General features: G+C 55.9%; 7 protein-coding genes across 7 annotated transcripts; 5 read left to right on the top strand and 2 right to left on the bottom strand.

Annotated features, from left to right (window-relative positions):
• Window positions 1-728: 728 nt before the first annotated feature.
• B0T15DRAFT_104306 (uncharacterized protein) lies at window positions 729-1,874 on the top strand. Its single transcript, XM_062861405.1, has 2 exons — window positions 729-1,353; window positions 1,810-1,874. Exons 1-2 carry the CDS (start codon window positions 841-843, stop codon window positions 1,810-1,812), a joined length of 516 nt encoding a protein of 171 aa, XP_062724065.1. The 5' UTR covers window positions 729-840; the 3' UTR covers window positions 1,813-1,874.
• A 1,505-nt stretch (window positions 1,875-3,379) lies between these two features.
• Window positions 3,380-5,907, bottom strand: B0T15DRAFT_104296 (uncharacterized protein). The gene is made up of 2 exons (XM_062861404.1): window positions 4,913-5,907; window positions 3,380-4,846 (listed from the first exon to the last, which is right to left on the bottom strand). Exons 1-2 carry the CDS (start codon window positions 5,710-5,712, stop codon window positions 3,475-3,477), a joined length of 2,172 nt encoding a protein of 723 aa, XP_062724064.1. The 5' UTR covers window positions 5,713-5,907; the 3' UTR covers window positions 3,380-3,474.
• A 2,948-nt stretch (window positions 5,908-8,855) lies between these two features.
• On the bottom strand, window positions 8,856-10,215 carry B0T15DRAFT_104244 (ribonuclease T2-like protein). The gene is made up of 3 exons (XM_062861403.1): window positions 9,771-10,215; window positions 9,530-9,664; window positions 8,856-9,457 (listed from the first exon to the last, which is right to left on the bottom strand). Exons 1-3 carry the CDS (start codon window positions 10,052-10,054, stop codon window positions 8,974-8,976), a joined length of 903 nt encoding a protein of 300 aa, XP_062724063.1. The 5' UTR covers window positions 10,055-10,215; the 3' UTR covers window positions 8,856-8,973.
• Window positions 10,216-11,760: 1,545 nt separating this feature from the next.
• B0T15DRAFT_508769 (uncharacterized protein) lies at window positions 11,761-12,825 on the top strand (the record flags this gene model as incomplete). The annotated part of the gene is made up of 1 exon (XM_062867746.1): window positions 11,761-12,825. One exon carries the CDS (start codon window positions 11,761-11,763, stop codon window positions 12,823-12,825), a length of 1,065 nt encoding a protein of 354 aa, XP_062724062.1.
• A 1,776-nt stretch (window positions 12,826-14,601) lies between these two features.
• B0T15DRAFT_508768 (Cerato-platanin) lies at window positions 14,602-15,097 on the top strand (the record flags this gene model as incomplete). The annotated part of the gene is made up of 2 exons (XM_062867745.1): window positions 14,602-14,662; window positions 14,742-15,097. 2 exons carry the CDS (start codon window positions 14,602-14,604, stop codon window positions 15,095-15,097), a joined length of 417 nt encoding a protein of 138 aa, XP_062724061.1.
• Window positions 15,098-16,749: 1,652 nt separating this feature from the next.
• On the top strand, window positions 16,750-19,483 carry B0T15DRAFT_524046 (FAD binding domain-containing protein). Its single transcript, XM_062868738.1, has 2 exons — window positions 16,750-16,772; window positions 16,825-19,483. The coding sequence occupies exon 2, from the start codon at window positions 17,194-17,196 to the stop codon at window positions 19,183-19,185; it is 1,992 nt and encodes a 663-aa protein (XP_062724060.1). The 5' UTR covers window positions 16,750-16,772; window positions 16,825-17,193; the 3' UTR covers window positions 19,186-19,483.
• A 360-nt stretch (window positions 19,484-19,843) lies between these two features.
• B0T15DRAFT_104066 (Alpha/Beta hydrolase protein) lies at window positions 19,844-21,403 on the top strand. Its single transcript, XM_062861402.1, has one exon. The coding sequence runs from the start codon at window positions 19,948-19,950 to the stop codon at window positions 20,914-20,916; it is 969 nt and encodes a 322-aa protein (XP_062724059.1). The 5' UTR covers window positions 19,844-19,947; the 3' UTR covers window positions 20,917-21,403.
• The last annotated feature ends 24 nt before the right edge of the window (window positions 21,404-21,427 follow it).

The raw sequence follows: 21,427 nt of genomic DNA, 5'->3' as shown, positions 1-21,427 counted from the left end.
GATCGCCGGGGCACTGCATACGCGTCGTATTTTGCGCAATCAGGCTGCATGTTTAGGTGCAGTTCCCCGGTATACTGCATCAATATCCGTATAATAAAGGGGTGGGCTTCTTCGATAGAACGCCCTTTGAGAGAGCCACTTGTCCTACTAGAGGTCTCAACAGCCCACAGAGTCCCCTCCCTTGGTCTCAAACCAAACACAACGCTCGTCAAGGCACATGTACAATACATTATCCAATGCCGGGAGGGGTGTAAGTCCCAAGGTGCGAGCGACGATGCAGTCTTCTAGGGTACCTACGTTATGCTGCTCAGGCTCCCTGAACACAAACCATTCCAACCCTTTCACTGCAAATCTCAAAAGCTCAGCAACGTATGACGGGCCCTCACAACTCAACAGCCAACCAATTATTCTAGAACCCTTGAAGCTCTTGAACACGCGTAACAGCTGCACCTCGGCCGGACATCGGGTATCAAGGTGCATGGGCGGTGCAACGGCTGACAATGTCACACACACACACATACAAAGCAAAACAAAGCCAGCTCCGAACTGCAGCGCGTCCTGCGGTCTGAATTTTCTCCGAATATCCAGCTCCCAACGACTCAGCCCCCCACATTGATACCAAAATTATAACGCCACTAGACGACAAAAGGTTGGTGCTACATATGTGGTGCCATGTTCTGGCTCCGAACGGATGACCAAACGTTCTCCGCTGTATAACCACAGCAATGCGCCAGCGAAGCGGAGAAAGGGACTCAACGGAGAAAAGGCTGCTTGCGGGTGGACGTAAGCATATGGAAGCAAACACCTGTTCGGCACGAGTTTCCCCAGAGTTGATTCGGGATGATGGGGGGGCTTGGAAGTCTACGATGGCGATTCAATTTGTTGTTGTTCACCGCGGTCTTCCAGCTTGGCTGTTCTCCCCTCGGTGGCCAGGTCGGTGAAATGACTGCATTATGCCACAAGAGTAGATGCTGTAAGGGGATCCAGTGGCTTCCGAACCTCGAGCTTCATGTTCATGTCTTTCGGACAAGGAGCACGGTGCTTGATGAACACACCCGACGTTTTCTCCCAGATGAGGCTGGACGCACAACACCGCCGGCGGGATTCGGCATGATTATTGCGTCTCTCAGCCAAAGGGATTCTGCATGCTCCGGGCTAGTTCCGGCCAGTGATTCGGCGTCTTGTATGTACATGGACCCTTCTCCTTCATTCATCCCGGTTGTTGCAGGGCCTCCTCACGGATTGTTCAACCGCTGCCCCTATCCATCCATCCATGGCACCGACCCCTACATGGCCTTCCCCACCGCCATGCCCCGTCGTCGTCATCTCCGGGATCTGGAGAAGAGTCGCAAGGTTCGTCAAGGAAGTCACCCCGGGTACATCTCTCCCCGACGAGTAAAGGAATGCTCCCTGTCCTCCCTTCTCCAGAGAAAGACCAACCACTTCCACCCTGCTTCCTCCTTCTCTCTCTCTCTCCCTTACTTCTTGCCCACCGGTCCCCAACTCTAGCCTGACATCTTCATCTTCCCTCAAGCCTCACACATACCCACACCCACACACATGCATGAACCTGTCAAATCTGAACTCTCGCGCGCGGAGTTTTTCCCAAATTCGAATCCTCTCTCTTTCCACCACCTTTAAAAAGGAGCGGACTCTACGTCCTGTGATCCCCCCCTCTCTCATCAAACACCACGCATAGAAAAAGGGGGCCTGATCGCTCCCCTCCCCCCATTCCAAACTGGACGTCACACACAAAACCTACCCGCACTCATCACTCAACCGAAACAGTAACCAACCAACACGGTGCAGTGACAGACACACACACACACACACACACACACACACACACACACACACAGTCAACAATCCGTATCCGCAAAAAATGCGGCAACTAGCTCTCAACCACTCCCACTCATCATCATTATCACCATCATCAGGGGGTGCCAAGACCAGGTGGAAGCGATGCCGCGCAGGGGTCCAGCGTCTGGGGCAGAGATCATGGTTGTGGCTCTGGCTGATCGGGTGTCGTCGACAGGATAGTAAGACAGATATTTCTGATGGTGGTGGTGACGGTGGTAGGACGGGCAGCAGTGTGGTTTCGTTAGTAGCGAGATCTTCTTCTTCTCCTTCTCTATCCCTATCTCCATCGTCTCTGTCGCTGTTGCCGCCGCCGCCGTCGTCGTCGCCTGCTTCAGCGTCATCTTCTGTGGAAGAAACCACGGTTGAAGTTGCATCCGGCGCCGGACTTGGCGGCATTGAGCGAAGCCGACGGTCCTTGGCTGAGGGGATTGCATGCCGTTTCTCGTCGATGGCCTGGAGGTCTACCTCCAGGCGGGAGTCATCGTCACTGTTTGGAGATTGGGAGAGGGATGAAGGGCAACAACATCATAACAACGATCGAAGTTGGCTCAAGAGGATTCCGTCTGTTGTGGTGATGGGATGGCGGAAGGGGTATGCGGTGATCGATGAGGAGGATAAAGATGAGGAGGAAGGGGAGGGAAGAGAGAAGGTGAAAGAGTGGTGGAACATATTCCTCGTGGGCGTTGGGAGTATCTCGAATCTGTATATCCCTGTTGGTGACTTGAACGAATTGGACCTGAGCCGTGGCCCGCTGCCATCTCGGACAGGACTCCTAGCAGTGCTGGAGGAAGGGATAGAGCTTGCTGAGCTATGAGAAACTGTTGGACTTCCGGAAGGTTCAATGATGTTTGTCCCCTCATGCTGCTCGACGGCGGAATAGGGGTTCCCCTGTCAGAGTGTTGAGCGCCTGGCCCCTTTCCCGATCAGAGACTGTCTCGGAGCAATTCATGGAGAAAAGAACCGAAGGCCCAGAGCACCCTAGCTATAAAATTTCTTTTGTTACACCGACCGCAGCCGGACAGTCGGTCATGGACCTTTGGTATGAATGTATGCTAGACACAGTCCCAGACAACCTACTCCTGCCCTGCTATGCTCCTTCGCCAACACATTAACATGAATGCATTCCAGAACATCCATCCCCGCATCAGGTTATCCCCAAACACCCGCCTTACATTTCCCCCAAAACGACCTCTCCATCGATCCAAAAAACAACTCCACAGTAACACGCCCCCTGTGAGTGCAACAAAAGAAACCTCTTGCAGTAAATGCGAGCTATCCCCTCCGGAATTCGCCAATCGTGCGATTGGAATCCAAACGGTACTCCGTATACGGGAGATGGTAAAACAGGAACGATCCAAGCCGCAAGCCAAATGTACTCCTGTATTAGATGCTGATAAAATGCCCGTGAAAACACCTGTGTTTTGAAGCGACAAAGAAGATGCGAAAGGAATTGTAAGCGTGACTGACATGCCTAGTTGTCGGCGCCGGCCAGTGAGGCAGACCTGTGCAGTCGGGAACCAGCGGACTGCTCCGAGATAGTACTAGTACCTTTATTTACGCCTGCCTGGGAGTATGTACCTGCAAATCGCAGAACGTCCGCCAGATCCCGCGTCACTACCTCGGTATCGAGCTGAAGTCCATGTCAGGTCCCAGAGGGCTCATCCCTAGCGAGCCCATAGCGTTCATGTCCGTATTGGCCCGCTGCAGGGCCTGGAAATCGCCCACTGTTCGTATTTGTGGGAGGCCACCGAGGGCGAAGCTATTTGCCCTCTGTGATATGGGCGCTCGTGCCATTAGCTTGTTGTTGCTGACACCCGGTGCCATGCTGGTGCTCATGGTCGAGCCGAGCCCTTGGTTAAGGTGCATTTGCGACGGGAGGCTGATGTTCGCGGGGCTGTTGATGTTATTTACATTCAAGCCCTGCATCTGAGAATTCGCGTTCGGAAACGGAGATATAGGCGTGTGCTGGCTGTGCTGTGATGGCTGGTGTTGCTCGTTGTTCATCCCGCCAGGTGTGCCGAGCGATGAAGGTGGCGCATGGCTCATTGGGCTCATGACCATTTCCGGCATCGAAGTAAAATCAGTCTGCAAGCCGTGCGGCAACTCTTGCATCCCAGGGGACATGATTGCAGGAGAGCTGACGAAAGGGGAGTTCATGTCGTTGCCGCTTGAAGGCGCCCCGTTCGGGCTGTTGGAATCGGAACTCATGTCGTCGAGGCGCGGGACAGCGTACTTGTTGTCGAACTCGCTAGACGAATACATCGACGGTTGGCCCATACCCGCATTCCCGAACCCGTCAAAGATGTCGACGTTGCAAGCAGCCGCGTTCTCGGGAGCATTCTGCAGCATCGGGCTGGCGAGGTGCGGAAGCGCCAAGGCGACCTTGCTGAGCAACAAGGGAAGGAACCGATGCTCTCCATTGCGGATGACCGTGACGATGTTTAGGATTTTGCGCAGCTGATCATGTGGTCCCGGCGTGAAGGGAGTCCGAGGTGCCGGCAGGACAGCAAGAATCTCGGTTAGGGCGGATGTGACACTGAGCAGGTGCTCAAATAGGCTGAGGCCGTGCAGGCCCAGGTTTCCGGGGAAGTGAGACACCATCGGGAGAAGTTCGTGAATGGTGTCGATGTATGTAACCCCCGCTTCGTTCCCATTTCCATTGGCCATGCTGACTTCCCAGGCCTTGTGCTTGAGCCATTGCTGAATCATAGGCAGCTCGGCGAGTTGAGCCTGCGTGTCGTTCAGATAGGGAGGCAAAACTTCCCGAAGCTGCTTGTCGAGCGTTGCGAGATAGGACTCGGAGCATTCGACCCGTGACTTCGTCCACAAAGGAATGTGCACCTCGTCGAACCCGCGGAACAAAGCAATCAGGCGCAGCAAAGTGGTACCTTGGTGCAGAAAAGGATCCGCAGGGTGCTCATTTGGAGGCGGTGGGTTGATACTAGCCTGAAGCGTCAACGGGCGGCGGTGATGGAGAGCATAAGCCCTAAGCAGAAAATGTCAGCGATCCCGATATCTAACATGAGCCACACAGCCAGACACTGGAGCATACCGTTCTGTTACAAAAAGCAGCCAGTACAACCGTCTGCGTCGTGATGCCTCAGTGCTGTCGTTGTTGTCGTACTGCAGGTACGTCCGTTCCTCGTTCATCCTGGCCATGTGGGCCAAGGTTGTGGCCTCACGCAGATGGAACCAGGCCCTGTCGTGCATCTCCAGACCGTGGTGTACCGCGAACAAGAAGTAACTCGTGCAGAGACTATTGACGGACGGCGACGCCACATAATCGTACCCTTTGCGAACCCGTATTGTCTCCTCCATCAGAAGCGTGCTAGTAACGATGTTGCTGCTGCCAAACATGATGTCCGGATTGAATGGGTCGTTCATCGACATACCCATTCCCGGCATGACCATGCCCGGCTGTAAGCAGACGAACGAACACAAAGACGTCAATAGGCAGTACGTGTCGAGATTTTGATCCATGAACATAGCGTCCTGCTCGAGGCGCTGGCGGTCGAGGATGGGCATCAAGTGATACATGTGAGCGAAGAAAAACTCAATGCACGCCTTGAGCGTCTCCTTAGTCAGGAGCCTGGGAGTCGGCGCAAGACTGGCACTCGATGCGCCACCGTTGAGCCCGCCCTGCAACTTGGCCGAAAGACTGGTCTGGCGTTGAGTTTCCTTCAGCTCGTTGATGACCTTGGCGCGAGAACCCTTGGGGCCCTTTTTCTGCGGAATCGCATTGTATGTACATGCAAGTTGCGACGCTGCACAGTTGCGACACGGACTGATGCCGTCGCATTTGACCTTGCGGCGGTGGCAGGCGTCGCACGCCCTCTTGACGGCCGTCGTCATGGTCCTTAAGAGTTGCGCCCGTGTTACCGCTGTATCCTCCAATTTCCGAAAGCGACAGCGGACAGCGCGTGTCACCGTGCCAGCATCCACAGCCTTATCTGGACAAAAGATCCAGCGCGTTGGGAACCGTTGGTCTGGGGTGACGGTGCGCAATCGTGGGGACTCCAGACTCGTTTGCAGACAATCTGGGGCAATCGGCCCGGCAGACTGGTCGACTAAGTTTGGTTTTGCGGACCGCCAGATGGGCCTGATAAGGACGATGGGTGCAAAGTAGCGATTCTAAGCTGCATGCATCTGATTTTCGACCAGAAGCAAACCCGATTTCACGGCGACACACTTGTTGACTCGACTTGAGGCGGATGAGATGGAATCGGACGAGAGGATGAGGCCACTACGAGAAGCGGAGGAAGGGCTGGGGAATGAAAGAAATGGGGACCGGGCCAAATGGCCTCAGAGATGCTTGAGCCAAACCACCCGCCAGGGGTAATCGGGTGCGCAGGAGTGTGCTAATTTGATGCGGGTCCAGCTGGGCTCTGGCTTGGCCAGTGCACTCGTTGCGGCTCCCATAATTGGCGCATGCTCCGACCAAAACGGAGCCCTCGAGAGCCTTTTTTCGCGCGCAGCCGGCACGAAAACCTGATCGGGTGTTTCGAAACAGCCAGACTCTCATTTTTAACATGTGCGTCGCTCTCGGAAGGGACAGCTTCTCTGCGACGCATTGTGGCTGCCTGCGATTTACCTCCTGGCAATGAACGCCTATATCCAGATCTAGATTATGTCCGGTCCATCGTGCGATGGGCCAAGCACGTACACAATAAAGTTCCGAACCTGTCTCAGTCTGCTCTCGAGCGTCACTGTGATACGGAGCACCTCACGCGGGATGGTCGGATCAACAAAGATTCAAAGCCAGTCAAAAAGAAAGCATCTCATAACTCCGTTCCCGAGGTCCGGGTGAAGTGGGCATACGGCTTACTGGTGGTGTTACCGGTACTGGATGCCCAGAGGACGCGCGACGGTGCGGCCGGCTTCAGCCATTTCCGCACACCGAGCGCTCACGAAAACGGAGACTGACGGACAACAGTAAGCAGAATGTGAGATACGGAGAGGTTCTGCATGAGAAGCCCACAAGGTTGTTGCCGAAGACCGAACTGCATCCACCCAGAGGAAGATTCTGCGCAGTTCAATGGTTGATATTTACGTACTGTGGTATTTTGTTTCCACCTCAACCATTCCACCATCATCCGACGAATTACCGCTCGGGTTCCAGGTTCATCTCGATCATTTCCTCAGCTTCTTGCGCCTAACGTTACTGCGTAACCTCGAACATCATGTGGCTTCAGCGTGGCTGATTGTGTCCAGCACCCTTTCGAGCCTGTGTTCTGTCTCATGTTCTTCTTTTCAGCCTCAGTGACCTTAGCGCGGGTGGTTGCCGAGGCGCTTTGCTGACCCACTCCTCATCTGCCGAATCCTTTCGTCACTCCTTCTCGACGTTGTTGTGGTCGGGATCCCCCAGTACGCCCGGATCTCCAGAGTCTCAGCTGACAGCCCGTGCAATCAGCAAGTTGAGGCGTACGAAAGGTTCCAACACGACGGGTCGGGCGGGGCTCTCGAACGTGACACCGTCGTTTGATGAAATTCAAGACATTCCCATTCCAGAAAAGCGGACCACCACCAACGCATCATGATGCCATGGCGGATAGCCAACTCCAATAACAAAGAGGACCGTTTGGCGTTTGTTGAGCGTCGCCGTTTTCTTGTAGCGTCATGGGAAACAGGGAACGGAAGCATCGTTGCAAGCGAAAAGCTGGGGTTGCCGGGGTTGTCTGGAAATGGTAAAATGCGGAGGGATGGAACGCAGCTTTCGACCCAAGGCCCCACAATCGGACCGAAGAGGCTGCCGCTGTGGCTCGAAAACTCAAACCTCATTCCTTGGCCTCTGGAATGAAAACATACAAAGTCATCATCGGGCGAGCTGCGACGGAGCATTCATCGGTCGAGCCCTGTACACTAAGGAAAGAAAACCCCAATTACAGTGCTATCTGGGATTCGATAAGGTTCAGCCTTCTGCAGATCGTGACCGCAGGGTTGAACCAACGCCTGGGCCTTGCCAGCGCTCAGCCTTGTCTTGGACCCGTCGGTCCACTTCTGGGACTTTCAAGAGCTTCGAAACCTAGCAGTCACTTCGGGGTAACAGACCAGAATCCAACAACTAAGCCGCGCTTCGCGTATCACTCAATTCCCACAAGCGTCAAACAGCCTTCCCCGGATTTCCACGCCAGGGCAATGGTGGGATGCGCCGGCCCTTACACTAGATACGTTTTCTCTCAAAGTTCCACAGCCCACCAAACCCTCGAGCTGAACCGCGTCCACGGCGGTGAACACACCGCTCACGGTTTATAACTACACTACCTACGGCTTGCCTGAGCTTGCTGCAGCCACACTATTGCGCGACGCTAACCCATCACGCATCCTAACTTTGGGGCAAACTTGGGGTTCGGACCGATGCTTGAGCCCGAGCCTCTCTTCTGCAGGCTACGTGCTCCGCAGTTCACGCAGGTCCGTCAAATGAAAGGCGATACACCACTAGCCATAGGTACTACACCACTGCGTACACAGTCGGCAGTCAGCATGTGAAGTGAAGTGCAAGTTGATGCTTCCCCATGGCACCCGCCGAAATCCAGATCTTGGCGAATCACGTCCAGAAAGGTAGATAATTCGAACGACACTGTTCCCCATTTCGTACCTCACCTCCGTCGCATGTGGTTCCATCACTCCTTCGCCCGCATCTCCAGTCGGTCCTTTGTCCCTAGCTTGCCCGCGTAGAGTAGCTGGTTCAGTATCGGGGGTGTGTCCCCTGAGAGGGCAATTCCTTCGCAGATCTTCAGATATTCCCGTCGGCCAGGAATGACGAATAGATACATCTGACACGAGATCATATCCCCGTGAGGGTAATCCGTCGGCCAAGCCCCTCTGCTATGCAATACCGATGAATGAATGCTACCACCAAGCGCCAGTCGGTCCGTCATGGCATGTTGGCGAACGGCTGCCTCGGAACGACGCTGTTGACCTGGGATCCTTTGGCTTCAGGTACCTCCACGGACAACCGCGATTACATGGCCATCCACACCAGCGGTTTCCATGGAAGACGCAGCACGTCTACAAAGCAGGCATCATATGGACCCGATGAGCAGCACCGTGAACGCCAGAGACGTCCCCACCATCGAGCATAACTGGCCCAGCCATGACATTCCATAAGCCCCCTTACAACTCCAGCATCCGCCTCTTAGGCAGATACCTCACCCGCGGCGCGCAATTTCCCGCGTTCCCGTCCGGCCCTAATCCCAGTTCCTGCGCCGGCACAAACTGGCCGGTCTGCAAACTTCCCGTGATGAAGAAGACGTACCGCACTTCACGCAGTACATCATCCCCCTTTGCCTGTTGGCTTACGTCCTCGTCGTCCCCCGCGGCGCTGCTACATCTCAGAACGACCCTGCCACCACTGAACCGTTCCAAGGCCTTCCGCACGTCGGCCAACGCGTACTGCCTGCCCGCGTCCGGCACGATCCCGACTTGCTGTAACGCGCGGTACGTGTCGAGCATGCGGAAGAGAGCCGCTGCGCGCACGAAGTAGTCGATCACCTCGATCCCCGGGCGATGCGAGGGACCGTAGCACGCGGGTGAGAGCGTGTTGATGCACGTGCCGTGCTTGTTGAACTCGGATGTCCAGAGGTCGGCGTTGGGGCCGCTGGTGATAGCCCCCCTGGAGGTTAGTGCTAGGGGGCCTAGCTCGGGTGGTTAGGCAGGTAAAGGAGCTTACGATGCGGCGAACCAGTACCGGTTCATGAACTCCAGCAGCTCGCCTTGGCCGTAGTGACGGAGGATGGCCGTGATGTTGGTGTATTTCGGGGTTAGGCTGCAGTGGTGTGCCTTGCTGCCGTCACAGAGATCGGCCCTATTCCCGTTGAATTACAGAGCTTCGTTAGCGTCCCTACCCAGGTTCTGCGTTTTCCTGACGGATGTGCCACTGGAGTTTGATGGGAGGGAGTTCTGCGCCATACCAAAGCCCGCGCAACGTCCAGTCCTCCTCCGCGCCATGTACGTGGATGTCTTGATCCCATCGCTGGGCGAGCAGCATCCGTCCGCTGGGGTACACGAAACAGCACGAATCGCCGGTGACGGGTGTGTCGTTGTGGCAACTCATGGGCCCGTCGAAAGGACAGAAGGGTGCGGCGCTGAGGGGTTCGTAGGGTGAGACATCGCGTACGTCGTTGCTGTTGAAGAAGGGGAGGCGCGAAACCAAGCTGCTGGCGTATGACACGAGGGCGCGCAGCGAGGGTGCCATTGATGATGATTTGCCAGCAGTTCTTGAGGTACGCTCGTGTCAATTCCGTACCCTTACGGTCGCCGGTGCAGTGAAGGTGCCTTCTCCGCAGTCGCCTCAATAAAGAGGCAGCATTGACGAACCCATCGTCAGCGACTTAGCCGTTAAGGATTGCGTACGCGGCCAGGGAGCTCTGGATGCCCCGCTAGAGGGCTGTGTCTGGCAGATCTGCAATTGGCTGGCTGCGAGGCTCTTGGCATCCCGGCCCGGGGACACGAATCCGGGGACGTGGAGACCGTCCGTTGTCTCGGCACTTGTCAGATGCGAGCATCACGGATTCACGATGACAGGATGCTGGAGTTGTGGGAAAGACTCGGCAGCTGCTTTAGCTAAGAAACTTGTACACCCTCGCAGCAGGAAACCCGAGGCGCATCCACAGCTACGGAGAAGAGGGAGACTGAACACTTGTTGTATATTGCTCAATGCCATCGACGCCTTCTTCCCAGAGCAACGGGTCGATGTGGGACATGACAGTGGTGGGTGACACGGCAATGAGCCGACTTGAGGACTTCTGGAGCCCCGTTCAGAAGACAGGTTTGGACTTCTAGATGATCGACTGATATAAAAGACAATTCCCGTGCCTAGCGAGGAGGAATCGAGGGTTTGCGGATGCAGTCAGTTCATGTGTAATGGAGCTTCAGTTCTGCATCTGAATTGCCGTCGTACCAGCAGTTTCGAACAGCAATGGGTCAGTTGAATGTATGAAGTCTGAAGCCAGAGTCGAGACTCGAGGGATGTTAAGAGTCATCAGGCACCAAGTCGATAAGCGAACAATGCCCCACCGATCAGCGCACGGACAATTGCACGTGCGGGAAAATCGCAGGCGTGCACAGACCAGCTTCACTAAGGTATAAATTCTTTGCCCGGCCGCCAAATTTTAGACTTTTTCTTCTTTTCTTCTTTAGCTCTCTTTGCCTTTTGGCTTAGATCAAGTGTAGTATCTGTTCTTTTCAGTTTAATCTCTGAAACTGCTCTACGGAGTAGAATCGTGATTATACTTATTTTTGGCCCTCGGGAGTCTTGCCTCTGTGCTTGCACATGCTCGACTCCCACTGTGTCCCTGGTATTACACTGCCTCCAGGTGACGCGAACCCTTTTTCGTTGCAATCTCGGCACCGCTGGGATGTGAGGAAGAAGATGGCAAATCAAAAGGTGATAAAGAGGAGGCTGTCTTGGGAGAGCTTTTATATCGCCATAGTGTCTTGTCTTCGCGGAAGATAAGTTTGCGGTTTGGGCTGTTCGTTAGCCAACTCGCTCCATTCGGACTGTCGCAAGGGTTCGTATTTTGCAACTGCTCACGGATCCAAACGTTTTATTATCAGGCTTCTAGCCTTTGCATTCATCATTGTTGCCAATGTACCACCTGATCGAACTCGAGAGTCGAGACCAGGTGATGGACCCTCCGGACTGTCATTTTTGTGGAGTGCGGGTTTCTACAGCCGCCACCATTGCCATTTTCTCGATCGATCCCTGATCCTGTACGTCGAGATAATCAAGTTACCTCTAATTAAGGCGCCTACTGAGCCCCCTCCCCTGAGCACAATAATGGTGACACATCCGCATAACACAAGGGGTGGATCTGTCACTGTGTCTCTGTTCAGGAGGAGAGCCCTTCATCTATCCGTGGATATCAGTCATTCTGTTTCTTGCACTGTGTAGCCAAAAAGATGACGCGCGGTCTCGCCGACTCGCGACACGCCCCGCATGCGCGTAGCCCATTCCGAGACACGACCAGGAGCTTCTCACCACCGATTCTGACCGTCACGCCAGCACCAATCGCCGGCAACTACAACAACAACAACAACAACAACAACTCCCATTCTCCTCCCGCTGCCTCGACGACAACCGCCGCCAACGGCACCGGCACAGCCGATCACCCCCAACGGCCGCCCCCTTCCGCGCCACACGAGCTCGCGCGCTACACCAAGATCATCCGCCGGCTGCAATGGAAGCTCCCCTTCCTGGCCGAGGGCTACCGCAAAGCCGTCGACCGGATCGGCGCCGACCCGACCGCGGTGTCGGAAGCCGAGCTGATGTTCAAGCTCGACTTCTTCGAATACTACATGCTGATCGAGCGGGCGCTGGTGCATCTGCTGGGTGTCTTTGGGGTTGATATACCGCGGGGCTATTCATCACCATCACCGTCGTCTCACAATCTGCAGTATGAGGACGGATGTGGCGGTAGTGCCGGGGCGGGAAGAAACGGGAACAAAGGGCTAAACGGGAGCGTGTGGCGGTCAGAGTCCAGGGCGAGGCATCGGTATCACGCGAACGTGCTGGCCGCTCTGGACCGGACGGATAATCCGCTGCACGGCACGCTTGGGACGGGCGAAGTGAGGGCGCAGTTGGGCAGGGCAAAGGACCTTAGGAACCGGTGGAAGACGGCCGGGGACGAGCTTGAACATGAACATGAGCATGAGCATGAACATGGGGGGTACGGCAACGGGTCAGCAGCGAGAGCGGAGCAGCTCGAGTGGCCGCGGGTTAGAAAGATCGCTGCCCCGCTTGACACGTACAGGCTCGAGCATATGTTGGAGGTGATCTTCGGAGGGTTTGACGGGGCCTTCAAGATTGCGGAGCGGTATGTGAAGGGTGGTTCGGAGTGGGGAGCCGAGGGCGACGCGGACATGCTCGGAGAGGATGGCAACGTCATTGACTGGGCCGCTGCCGTTGATGGTGAGGAGGACCAGTGGGAGTTTATGGTGGATGCCATGGACTGGGAAGCCGTCTGAGTGAGAATGCTCGACGATCCTGGAGATATTGTCCTGGGGTGTATCGCCTTCACCGCTGGCGGCCTGGCTGCAGTCCGAGATTACCGGTATGTCTTGTGCTCCTGATTCAGAGAGAACTTCATCATGTGTACATGACTGATGAGCAATAACACGATTTAGAGCACAGAAATCTGCAACTATATGGGAAATGTCCCTCCCAATCTTGTGGTGTTTAATGGCCGAGGCTGCGAGACAAGTCTCAGCATTCTGAAGTTTGGACATGTGGACCATACCGAGCGGTGCTGAACCGAGTTGGCCTCATCAGCCATGGCCTTTTCGACCTGGCACATCCAGCCATGAGTTCCTAGGGCTAGTCCGGGATTGGTGTCACCGGCCCGGGGTCTAGATTCGGTGCACAAAGCATCTCAACACCACTCGACAGCAGAGGATTCAGCTTCTCGTTAATCGGGTCATAACAATAACAACACGCTTCTCGAGCCGGAAGAAGCCGAGCTATCAGCAGACGAGGTTGCAATAATACTCTTGGGCATCACGGGCGCGCCAAAGGATCGCGCCGAGACCGACATAAGGCGGCATCGCGGAGGTGCACCGCAGGGAGGCTGATTGGTTCTATGGTTCCAAAAAGGGATACCCGTATCCTGTCCTATCTAGGCTGCAGAGGAAGGTAGCGAAATTTCCTACAGATAGATGGCCACGAGAGAGACACTGTAATGTACCAACGCATGACCCTCGTGTCATAGAAGCCTAGAGAAGCCGGTGGCGAAGCTGACAAGGGCGCTGTTCCCGACGTGTTTCTGAGAGTGGACGCTGTTCCCGTAATAGAACTCGGACTGTCGGTGAATGATGCCCAACGGCACCAGACGACTACCTGACGATTCGAACACGGACGCCGGGAAGAAAGCTCTGACCGGGCAGCCTCACTTTTCTTCTATGTAAGCGGCGCGGTCCGAGTGGCTCGGCCGAGTATGTATTCCGTAGTGTGTTTTTTGGCAGTCCGGCGGCAGGGCCGGCCCCGCCTCTCCGGTATCCATTCCGCGATGCTACCGTGTCTTAGTTGCTGTGGTGCCAGCTTTCGCAGCGGGTCTGTGTGGTTTGTGCTCCAGTGGGAGTGGCACAGCGGGCGGGTTGACCGTTGGATACGAGGTTGGGCAAGTGCCGATCATCTACCGTTCCCGATCTCCGTGCGTCCCACGCTGCGACTGCAACTCTCCGCTGCGCTTGCTGCGGATCTGGGAATACGAAGCCGGCAGACATCGACTGCATCGTGGAACCGGCCACTGCATCGGATGGTTTACTGACCGCATGCATGCCCGCGAAGGTCATGAGATTTCCACAAACAGAATAACGTGGTTGATGCGGCTTGGCAAGCGATCTTGCCGGGGATCAGATCGGCGGAGGGCGGACCCCCGGCAGGCTATGACGACAATTGGGTGCTTCGGGGAAGGAGCGGTCGTATCGTGGACAGTCGAATCCGGCACCACGAGGGTCGCCTCGTGAGAGGAGCATCCATCTCACGCCCACACCGCGGTTGCCCGAGGGAATGTTGATCCGGCCAAACAACATGCCAACTTCGAAAGGAGCGGAGGAGGTGGGCAGGAATGGGCCGCCTTCTCTGTATATAAAAGACACTCCATCACCATCCTGAATCTCGTCCGTCCTCTTCTCCCACATCCCAAACAAGCTCACTTTCTTGGCTATACAGATCATCGAGACCAGCAGCTTAATTCACTAGTTATCGTCAGACTTCTGTCCACTTCATACCCCCAAACCATCAACATGCAGCTGTCCAAGATCTTCAGCATCTCTGCGCTCCTCGCCGCTGCGTCGGCCACCACAGGTATGCTCGCATTATCTACTAACAGGCTTTTCGTACATAATATTATGACCTCGGGGGATGCTAACAAAAATGCCTCCAGTGAGCTACGACACTGGCTACGACGACGCCGGGAGGTCGCTCACGGCGGTGTCGTGCTCGGACGGCGTCAACGGGGTGATGTGGAAGTACAACTGGAAGGTGCAGGGCGACGTCAAGGGCTTCCCGTACATCGGCGGGGCCGAGGCGGTCGGCGGGTGGAACTCGCCCAACTGCGGCACCTGCTGGGAGGCGAGCTGGAACGGCAACACCATCCACATTCTGGCCATCGACCACGCCGCGGCCGGCCTCAACATCGGCCAGACCGCCATGAACGCCTTGACGAACGGCCGGGCGGCCGAGCTGGGCCGCATCGATGCCAACGTCAAGCAGGTGGCGCTCAGCGCCTGCGGGCTGTGAGCGGCGGTTCCGTGGGACGACTTGAGTTGATGACTTGCTTGCATGCATGGTTGGGCTCTGGGTTTGTCTCTACTGTATTGGTGTGTCGTGGGAGCTTGGCACGGTAGCACGGGGGCACGCACTTATGGTCTTGTAATGCAGTGTACGGACTAATGACGATCATGATTCTCATGGAGCTTCCTTTTCTCGTCGACTGCCGGCTCTGTCTGTGAGGAAGGAGACCACGTCCGTGAGGATGGTGTCCGAGTGAGCACCAGTGGCCGAGGCCGTGGTAGTCTTTCCACTCGACGTCAAACCACGCGGCACTCAAGCACCCAGGACAACTGGACCTTGTCATCCTCTACACCATCCTTAAGAAGACGGGGTTATCAAAACGATCTAGGGCGAGACCCCCAGTCCCGCCCATCTCCTGCTTCCAGTTCCAGCCTCTCCCTCAGCGCCCCAACGACCCTCGCCTTCACACACATCCCCCCTCCCCTTACTCTCTTTCCTATTCGTCTTCCTCCCTCTCAAAGGGATCAAAATCCTCCTCCTCTTCCTCCCCTTCCGTCCCATCCCCCTTAACCGAACCCTCGAAAACAGCCTTAACATCCCTCCTCGAACGATAACTACTAGCTATACCGGGACTAAAGTTGTGAGCGCTGAGGCCGCGGCTGTGGAGGATGAGGAAGGTCTGTTCGTGAGGCAGGCTGCAGCGGTGGGATGCATTGTGCCGGGGGAAAAGAAATCTGATGGATCGAGCGCCATTTTGGGAAGTGCTGGAGAGCGGTTGTATGCATTCTACATACCTTACATACAAACGGAAGATGAGGTGAATTGTGTGCTGTACCCGTTGCGTGGTGTAACACATGTAAGTTGTCAAATTGAGATATTGGGAATGAATGAGATGTAGGTTAGGTACTTAGTGCTGGCTTTTGCTGATGGACTTAGGTCTGACTTTACTATTGGAAGCATCAAGTCTTGATGAGAGTAATATCTCGTTTGCGAACGAATATAGTGAATGCCTGTTCCATTCGAGCGGCTGAAACTGAAGAGCAGGCATCCCTACTCAGACTATTTCTGTCATGACTCATGACTTCTATGAGGTTTGCTTCCCTCACTTCTGCAGACATGAGACCCCTATCTCCGAGGCTTTCAGAATATCATCACCTTTCTAGTGAGACCCGGTCAATATGATGCTTATAATACATACAATTAGTATATAGGGGCTATTTGTTACCCGGGAAATTCTCGTTCTGATTGGTACTTATGTATGCATGTATGTAATGTACATATATACAATTAGAACAAAGTCATGCTAATAGGAAGTACAGAGGGAAGGTAATGTTTGATACTACCTACCTAGGGGGTAGTGCTCAAGCAAATGCTGAGCATCAGCAATCAACAATCTAGATGGTGATCTAGATGAGTCGGTGCCCCACGAAGGTGATGTCAGTGGACCGCGGCTTAGGAGTGGAGTTCGGCCGCGCCTGCCCCTCCATGTTGCTTTGGGTTTCCGTGGGAGGCGGCGGCTCGAAGGCGGTCATCATGACTGCTCGAGGTCCCTTCCACCTCATCAATTCGCTTCATGGCGGACTTGTGAGTGTGGGGAAACTATCTAGACGTTGTGAAGGCCGCGGCTAACATCGGGCCCGGGGGACAGGTGACCATGGATGTATGATGTCGCCTCCAGCTTCTGCGAAGATGATGAGCATTGAGATCTTTCCCACTGGGTTGGAGTCGGTCACTTATTACTACTCCCTTCTGCACCACATTTAGCCGTTAACATTTCCCGTGGGCACCGATAGAAAGTCTCATGGGCTCGCAAAGTAACAGCGTTGGCTTCGACGGCGACTCGCGCTTCCGACTTGCGGCTCGCACTCGCACTTCTTGACTCCTCCGAATTTCTCGGCATACCGGTGGGTCGGCGTGGTGCCCGCCGATACTACGGCACGGGCTGACGCACGGCATCTCATGAGAAGTCGGGGGTTGAGGGCCGCCAGCGTCGTTATATGTTTGAGAAGGGGTTTATAAATACAAGTCGACTCATGCCCACCGTCCACAGCCATTTCACCTGATTTTGTAACACGACATCCTCGGAGCATCGCATTATCACCATGGAAATGGAACGCGACTGCGACGTTCTCGTTGTCGGGGCGGGCCCTGTGGGGACGGCTCTTGCCCTGGAGCTAGCCCTGCATAGCGTATCATTCCGCATCGTCGACCGAGAGCCGGCCCGAACCAGCCAGAGCCGCGCCTTGGTCCTGCAACCCCGGACGCTGGAGCTGCTGAACCGCCACGGGGCGGCCGACACCATAGTCGGTCGTGGCCGCATCCTCCGCGGGGCGCAGACCTACATCAACAAAAAACCCGTTCTCGGACTCGTCCTCGACGACCTCGGCACGACCAATACCGAATTCCCGCTGCCGCTCAACGTCTCGCAAGCCGTGACGGAGGAGTTCCTCGAGGAGTGTCTCGCCAAGTACGGCATCACGATCCAGCGGCCCGTGACCGCGACCAGCATCGCCCAAGATGACGGCGGCGTGACGGCGACGATCAGGCTGGCCGACGGGAGCACCGAGACCATCCGCTCCAAGTACGTAGTCGGCTGTGACGGCGCCCACAGCGTGGTCCGGCATGCGTCCCGTAACATGGCCTTCCCCGGCGGCGCCTACCCTCAAGACTTCGTGCTCTGCGACGCACGGCTCCGCGACTCCAACATCGACCAGCACCGCATCACGCTGCACCTCAACAAGAGGGGGGTGCTGGCCACGCTGCCCGTCAACCGCGAACTCGTCCGCCTCATCGCGTCCCGGGCCGCCTTGACGACGACGACGACGGTCGACAACCAGCAAGAGCAAGACGACGCGCCGCCCAGCCTCGAGCAGGTGCAGGCCTATTTCACCGCCATGACCCCTCCCGGCTCGGGCGTCCTCCACTCGCCGCAGTGGCTCACCCGCTTCCGCCTCCACCACCGCTGCGTGAATCAGTACCGCGACGGCCGGCTCTTCGTGGCCGGCGACGCCGCGCACATCCACTCGCCGGCCGGCGGCCAGGGCATGAACGCGGGCATCCAGGACGCCATCAACCTGGGCTGGAAGCTCGCCCGCGCGCTGTCTCTGGAGTCGCAAGCCGAATCCCTCCCTCCCTCATTGTCGTCGTCCTCTTCATCCTTACGAGCAGCCGCCTCCGCGGTGCTGGACACGTACGACCTGGAGCGCCGCCCCGTCGGCAACGCGCTGCTGCAGGGCACCGACCGCATTTTCGCGTTCATCTGGTCGCGCAACCGGCTGTTCGTGTGGCTGCGCAACTTGTTCCTGCGGTACGTCGTGGAGCGCGTCGTGCGCAGCCGCGAGCGCCGCCGGCGTGCCTTCCTGTTCGTGAGCCAGTTCGGCATCACGTACCGCGGCGCCAGCCGCATCGTCGGCGAGGCGCCGCGCTGGAGCGGGCCCATCCGCGGCGGGGATCGCGTGCCTGACGGGAAGGTCGTGCGCATGTCATCGTCATCATCAAATGCAGGTGCTGCTGGTGGTGATGATGATTATACAAAAAAGGGGGAAGAGACGAGTCTGCAGAGGGTTTGCGTCGGCGCGCCGCATCATCTGCTGTTGTTCGCTGGTGGTGGTGGTGGTGGAGGAGCTGATAGTAAAGGAAAGGGGGCGGCCGTCCTGGCAGCTGCCGCGGAGAAGGCCGTGCGCGCTTGTAAGACGCCGCTGAGGGTGCATTGCATTCTCTGCTCTTCTTCTTCCTCCCCCTCCTCCTTTTCTGCTGGGGACGGGAATGGCTTCCTGGGGATTAAAGGGCCGGGCCTGGAGAAAGAGGAAGAGGAGAATGGTGGTGGGGAGTGGTATGTCGATCCGGACGGTAAACTACATGCCGAGTTCGGGTTCGGGGCAAAGATGGCGGGCTATGTGCTGGTGCGGCCGGACGGCTATGTCGCGCACATCGGGCCATTGGCGAAGCTGGACCAGTTTGTCGCCTTCTTGGAGGACTATCTTGTATCTCCCGTGGTTGCGCCACCGTCCCGTTCACGGTTGTCTTTTCTGGCTTCTCCTCTTGTTTGGGCGGCGGTGGGTGCCGGTCTGGCGGTCAAGTTTCTCTTACTTTAGGGGAACTGGGGCAAAAAGGTATGAGCCAGAGCCAGAGCCCAGAAGGTCGGGGTTTATACTCGCAGCTGGGCCGAGTCCTTCTTTTTCTTCTCCTCATACCCCTTTTTCGTTCTTTTTTTCTTTTTGCTTCTATGACCTATCTTCTGCCGCCTTTGTAATATTCCATGATTTCCATCCGAGCACTGCTTATATAGTATGGATCGATGATCGCTATGTGTTAAGGTTAAAGCAGTAGCAAATATCAAGTCAACTTATCTGCGAGTTCATTCAAGGCATTTACTTTATCTTGCTGTTTGACTGGTCCGATGTGTCAGCGATCTACTGTCGCTGTATCCGTATTAGTTATATGCCGTCGGCGCCGCAGCGTTGCATTGATCGAACCCGCTTGGCATCGATGACAGGCACCCTGCGCTGATCTCAGCTCCGGTTCCGACTTCCGAGTCCTTCCCTCAATGCTTATCGGCACAGGACACCATGCATATAACGACATACTTTGATCACCCGGTATGCGTCCGGCGGATTCACGACGCGACCTAAATCATCACCCCTATACATCTGGTTTCAATTTAGTATCTTCAAGCCGTGCTCGCCTTCGGACTCTCGGAGTTCGCCTCCTTGGTCTATCTGCGCCCTACTAGTCTCCACACCATCATCTCATTGCTCACGGCTAACGCACGCCGAGCATCACAACATTTCAATTACCACCACCACTACGTAGCAAGGTGCCAAGGACTGATTGTCCGCGGACCGAGGCTGAATACAATGGGCAGCATGTTCGATGAGAACCCTAGTATCGTCCAAGACGGACCGCCAGAACATACAATCACGCCATGGTCCAAGAAGCCGACGCCACTGGTGCTCATCCACGACGGCGGCGGCACCATCTTCTCCTACTACTGCCTCGGCGACCTGGGCCGGCCCGTCTTCGGGATCGCCAACCCGAGCTATCAATCGGGCGAGCCCTGGAAGGGCGGCATCCCGGAGATGGCGCGGCGGTACCTCGAATTCGTCAAGTCGGCGGTGCCCCGCGGCGGCGACGTCATCCTCGGCGGATGGTCCATGGGCGGGCTCATCTCGCTCGAGATGGCACGGCAGCTGGCCGACGAGAGGGACGACTGTCATCGGCTGCACCTGCTCGGCATCGTCATGGTCGACTCGGTCTACCCGCACGCCCTGGCCGCGCCGTTCATGAAGGTCGTGCAGCACGCCATCAAGTGGTCGGAGCACACCCGCCAGGAGACCAAGGACCGCGTGATGCGCTGCTTCTCGGAGGCGCATAGGATGGTGCGGGAGTGGATGCTGCCCGCGTGGGGGGCGGCGGACGAAGAATCAAAGGGCGCCACCGCCACCACCACCATTGGGCAGAAGACAGAAAAGGGGCAACAGAACGGATTGCGGCCGACGACGGCTTGGGCAACAACAAGTCTTGCTCCGCGGCCACCACCGGTCGTGCTGCTCCGGGCGACAGATCCCGTTCCGCTCCCCGAAGACGTGCAAGACGGCGCCAACGTCAACGTCAACGTCAACGCGGTGGATATCAACCGCCGAGACCCGCTTCTTGGTTGGGGAAAGTATCGGCAGGATTTGATAACCAAGGTCATGGATATCCCCGGGCATCATTTCAGTATCTTCCATACCGAGGAGACGCTGGAGACGACAACGGACGCGATAAAGTGGGCGTGTCGGGAACTGGAGGTTATGGCCATGAACGGCAATCACTCGCTTCAATAAGAGCTTTCTTGGTTTTACATGTGAGGTTGGATAGGCCAGGGAGAGATAAGAGAGCAATTAGAGAAAGCTGGGCCACACTTATGCGAAACGGCTTACCTAGGTATCTTAGATAACAGTCCATTTCAGGCCAATAGTTAAGTCACCTATTAACCTGTGATCCATCCATTTATCTGAGTACGTACACCTTGCAGTGTATAAGATAGATACTGACAAAGATATGCCGGATATAAAATCAAACCACTGACAGCATATGTACTCCGTACCAGGGAGTTAGTTGCACTGTTCAAATGCGGATACTACTCGTGTTACGTACAGGTTTTCCATACTGCCTATCTTGTTCCAAACAGCGTTGGCAGACATCAAGCAGATCAGAAGCCACATAAGTTAGTATAAGAGAAATACCCAGAAGCTGGCACCGGACACAAGTTGAAAACCGCCTAACTGCTCAATTGAACAAATAAATTTTCATTTCAGCCACTCAAACAGAAACGGGAGAGAAGAAACAACCAGC

This window comes from Chaetomium strumarium (genome assembly GCF_033439665.1).
Source record: "Chaetomium strumarium strain CBS 333.67 chromosome Unknown B0T15scaffold_2, whole genome shotgun sequence".
Classification (NCBI taxonomy): Eukaryota; Fungi; Ascomycota; class Sordariomycetes; order Sordariales; family Chaetomiaceae; genus Chaetomium; species Chaetomium strumarium.
This window is presented reverse-complemented; position numbering and strand designations above follow the sequence as displayed.

Excerpts from the sequence above, each read along its gene's own strand:
- B0T15DRAFT_104306 (XM_062861405.1), top strand. The coding sequence starts at position 841 with ATGATGGGGGGGCTTGGAAGTCTACGATGGCGATTCAATTTGTTGTTG.
- B0T15DRAFT_104296 (XM_062861404.1), bottom strand. The coding sequence starts at position 5,712 with ATGACGACGGCCGTCAAGAGGGCGTGCGACGCCTGCCACCGCCGCAAG. Across the intron at positions 4,847-4,912 it reads CTGCTTTTTGTAACAGAACG|GGCTTATGCTCTCCATCACC; the intron begins GTATGCTCCAGT and ends TTTTCTGCTTAG.
- B0T15DRAFT_104244 (XM_062861403.1), bottom strand. The coding sequence starts at position 10,054 with ATGGCACCCTCGCTGCGCGCCCTCGTGTCATACGCCAGCAGCTTGGTT. Across the intron at positions 9,665-9,770 it reads TGGACGTTGCGCGGGCTTTG|GGCCGATCTCTGTGACGGCA; the intron begins GTATGGCGCAGA and ends CAACGGGAATAG. Across the intron at positions 9,458-9,529 it reads CGGTACTGGTTCGCCGCATC|CGGCCCCAACGCCGACCTCT; the intron begins GTAAGCTCCTTT and ends GGCTATCACCAG.
- B0T15DRAFT_524046 (XM_062868738.1), top strand. The coding sequence starts at position 17,194 with ATGGAAATGGAACGCGACTGCGACGTTCTCGTTGTCGGGGCGGGCCCT.
- B0T15DRAFT_104066 (XM_062861402.1), top strand. The coding sequence starts at position 19,948 with ATGGGCAGCATGTTCGATGAGAACCCTAGTATCGTCCAAGACGGACCG.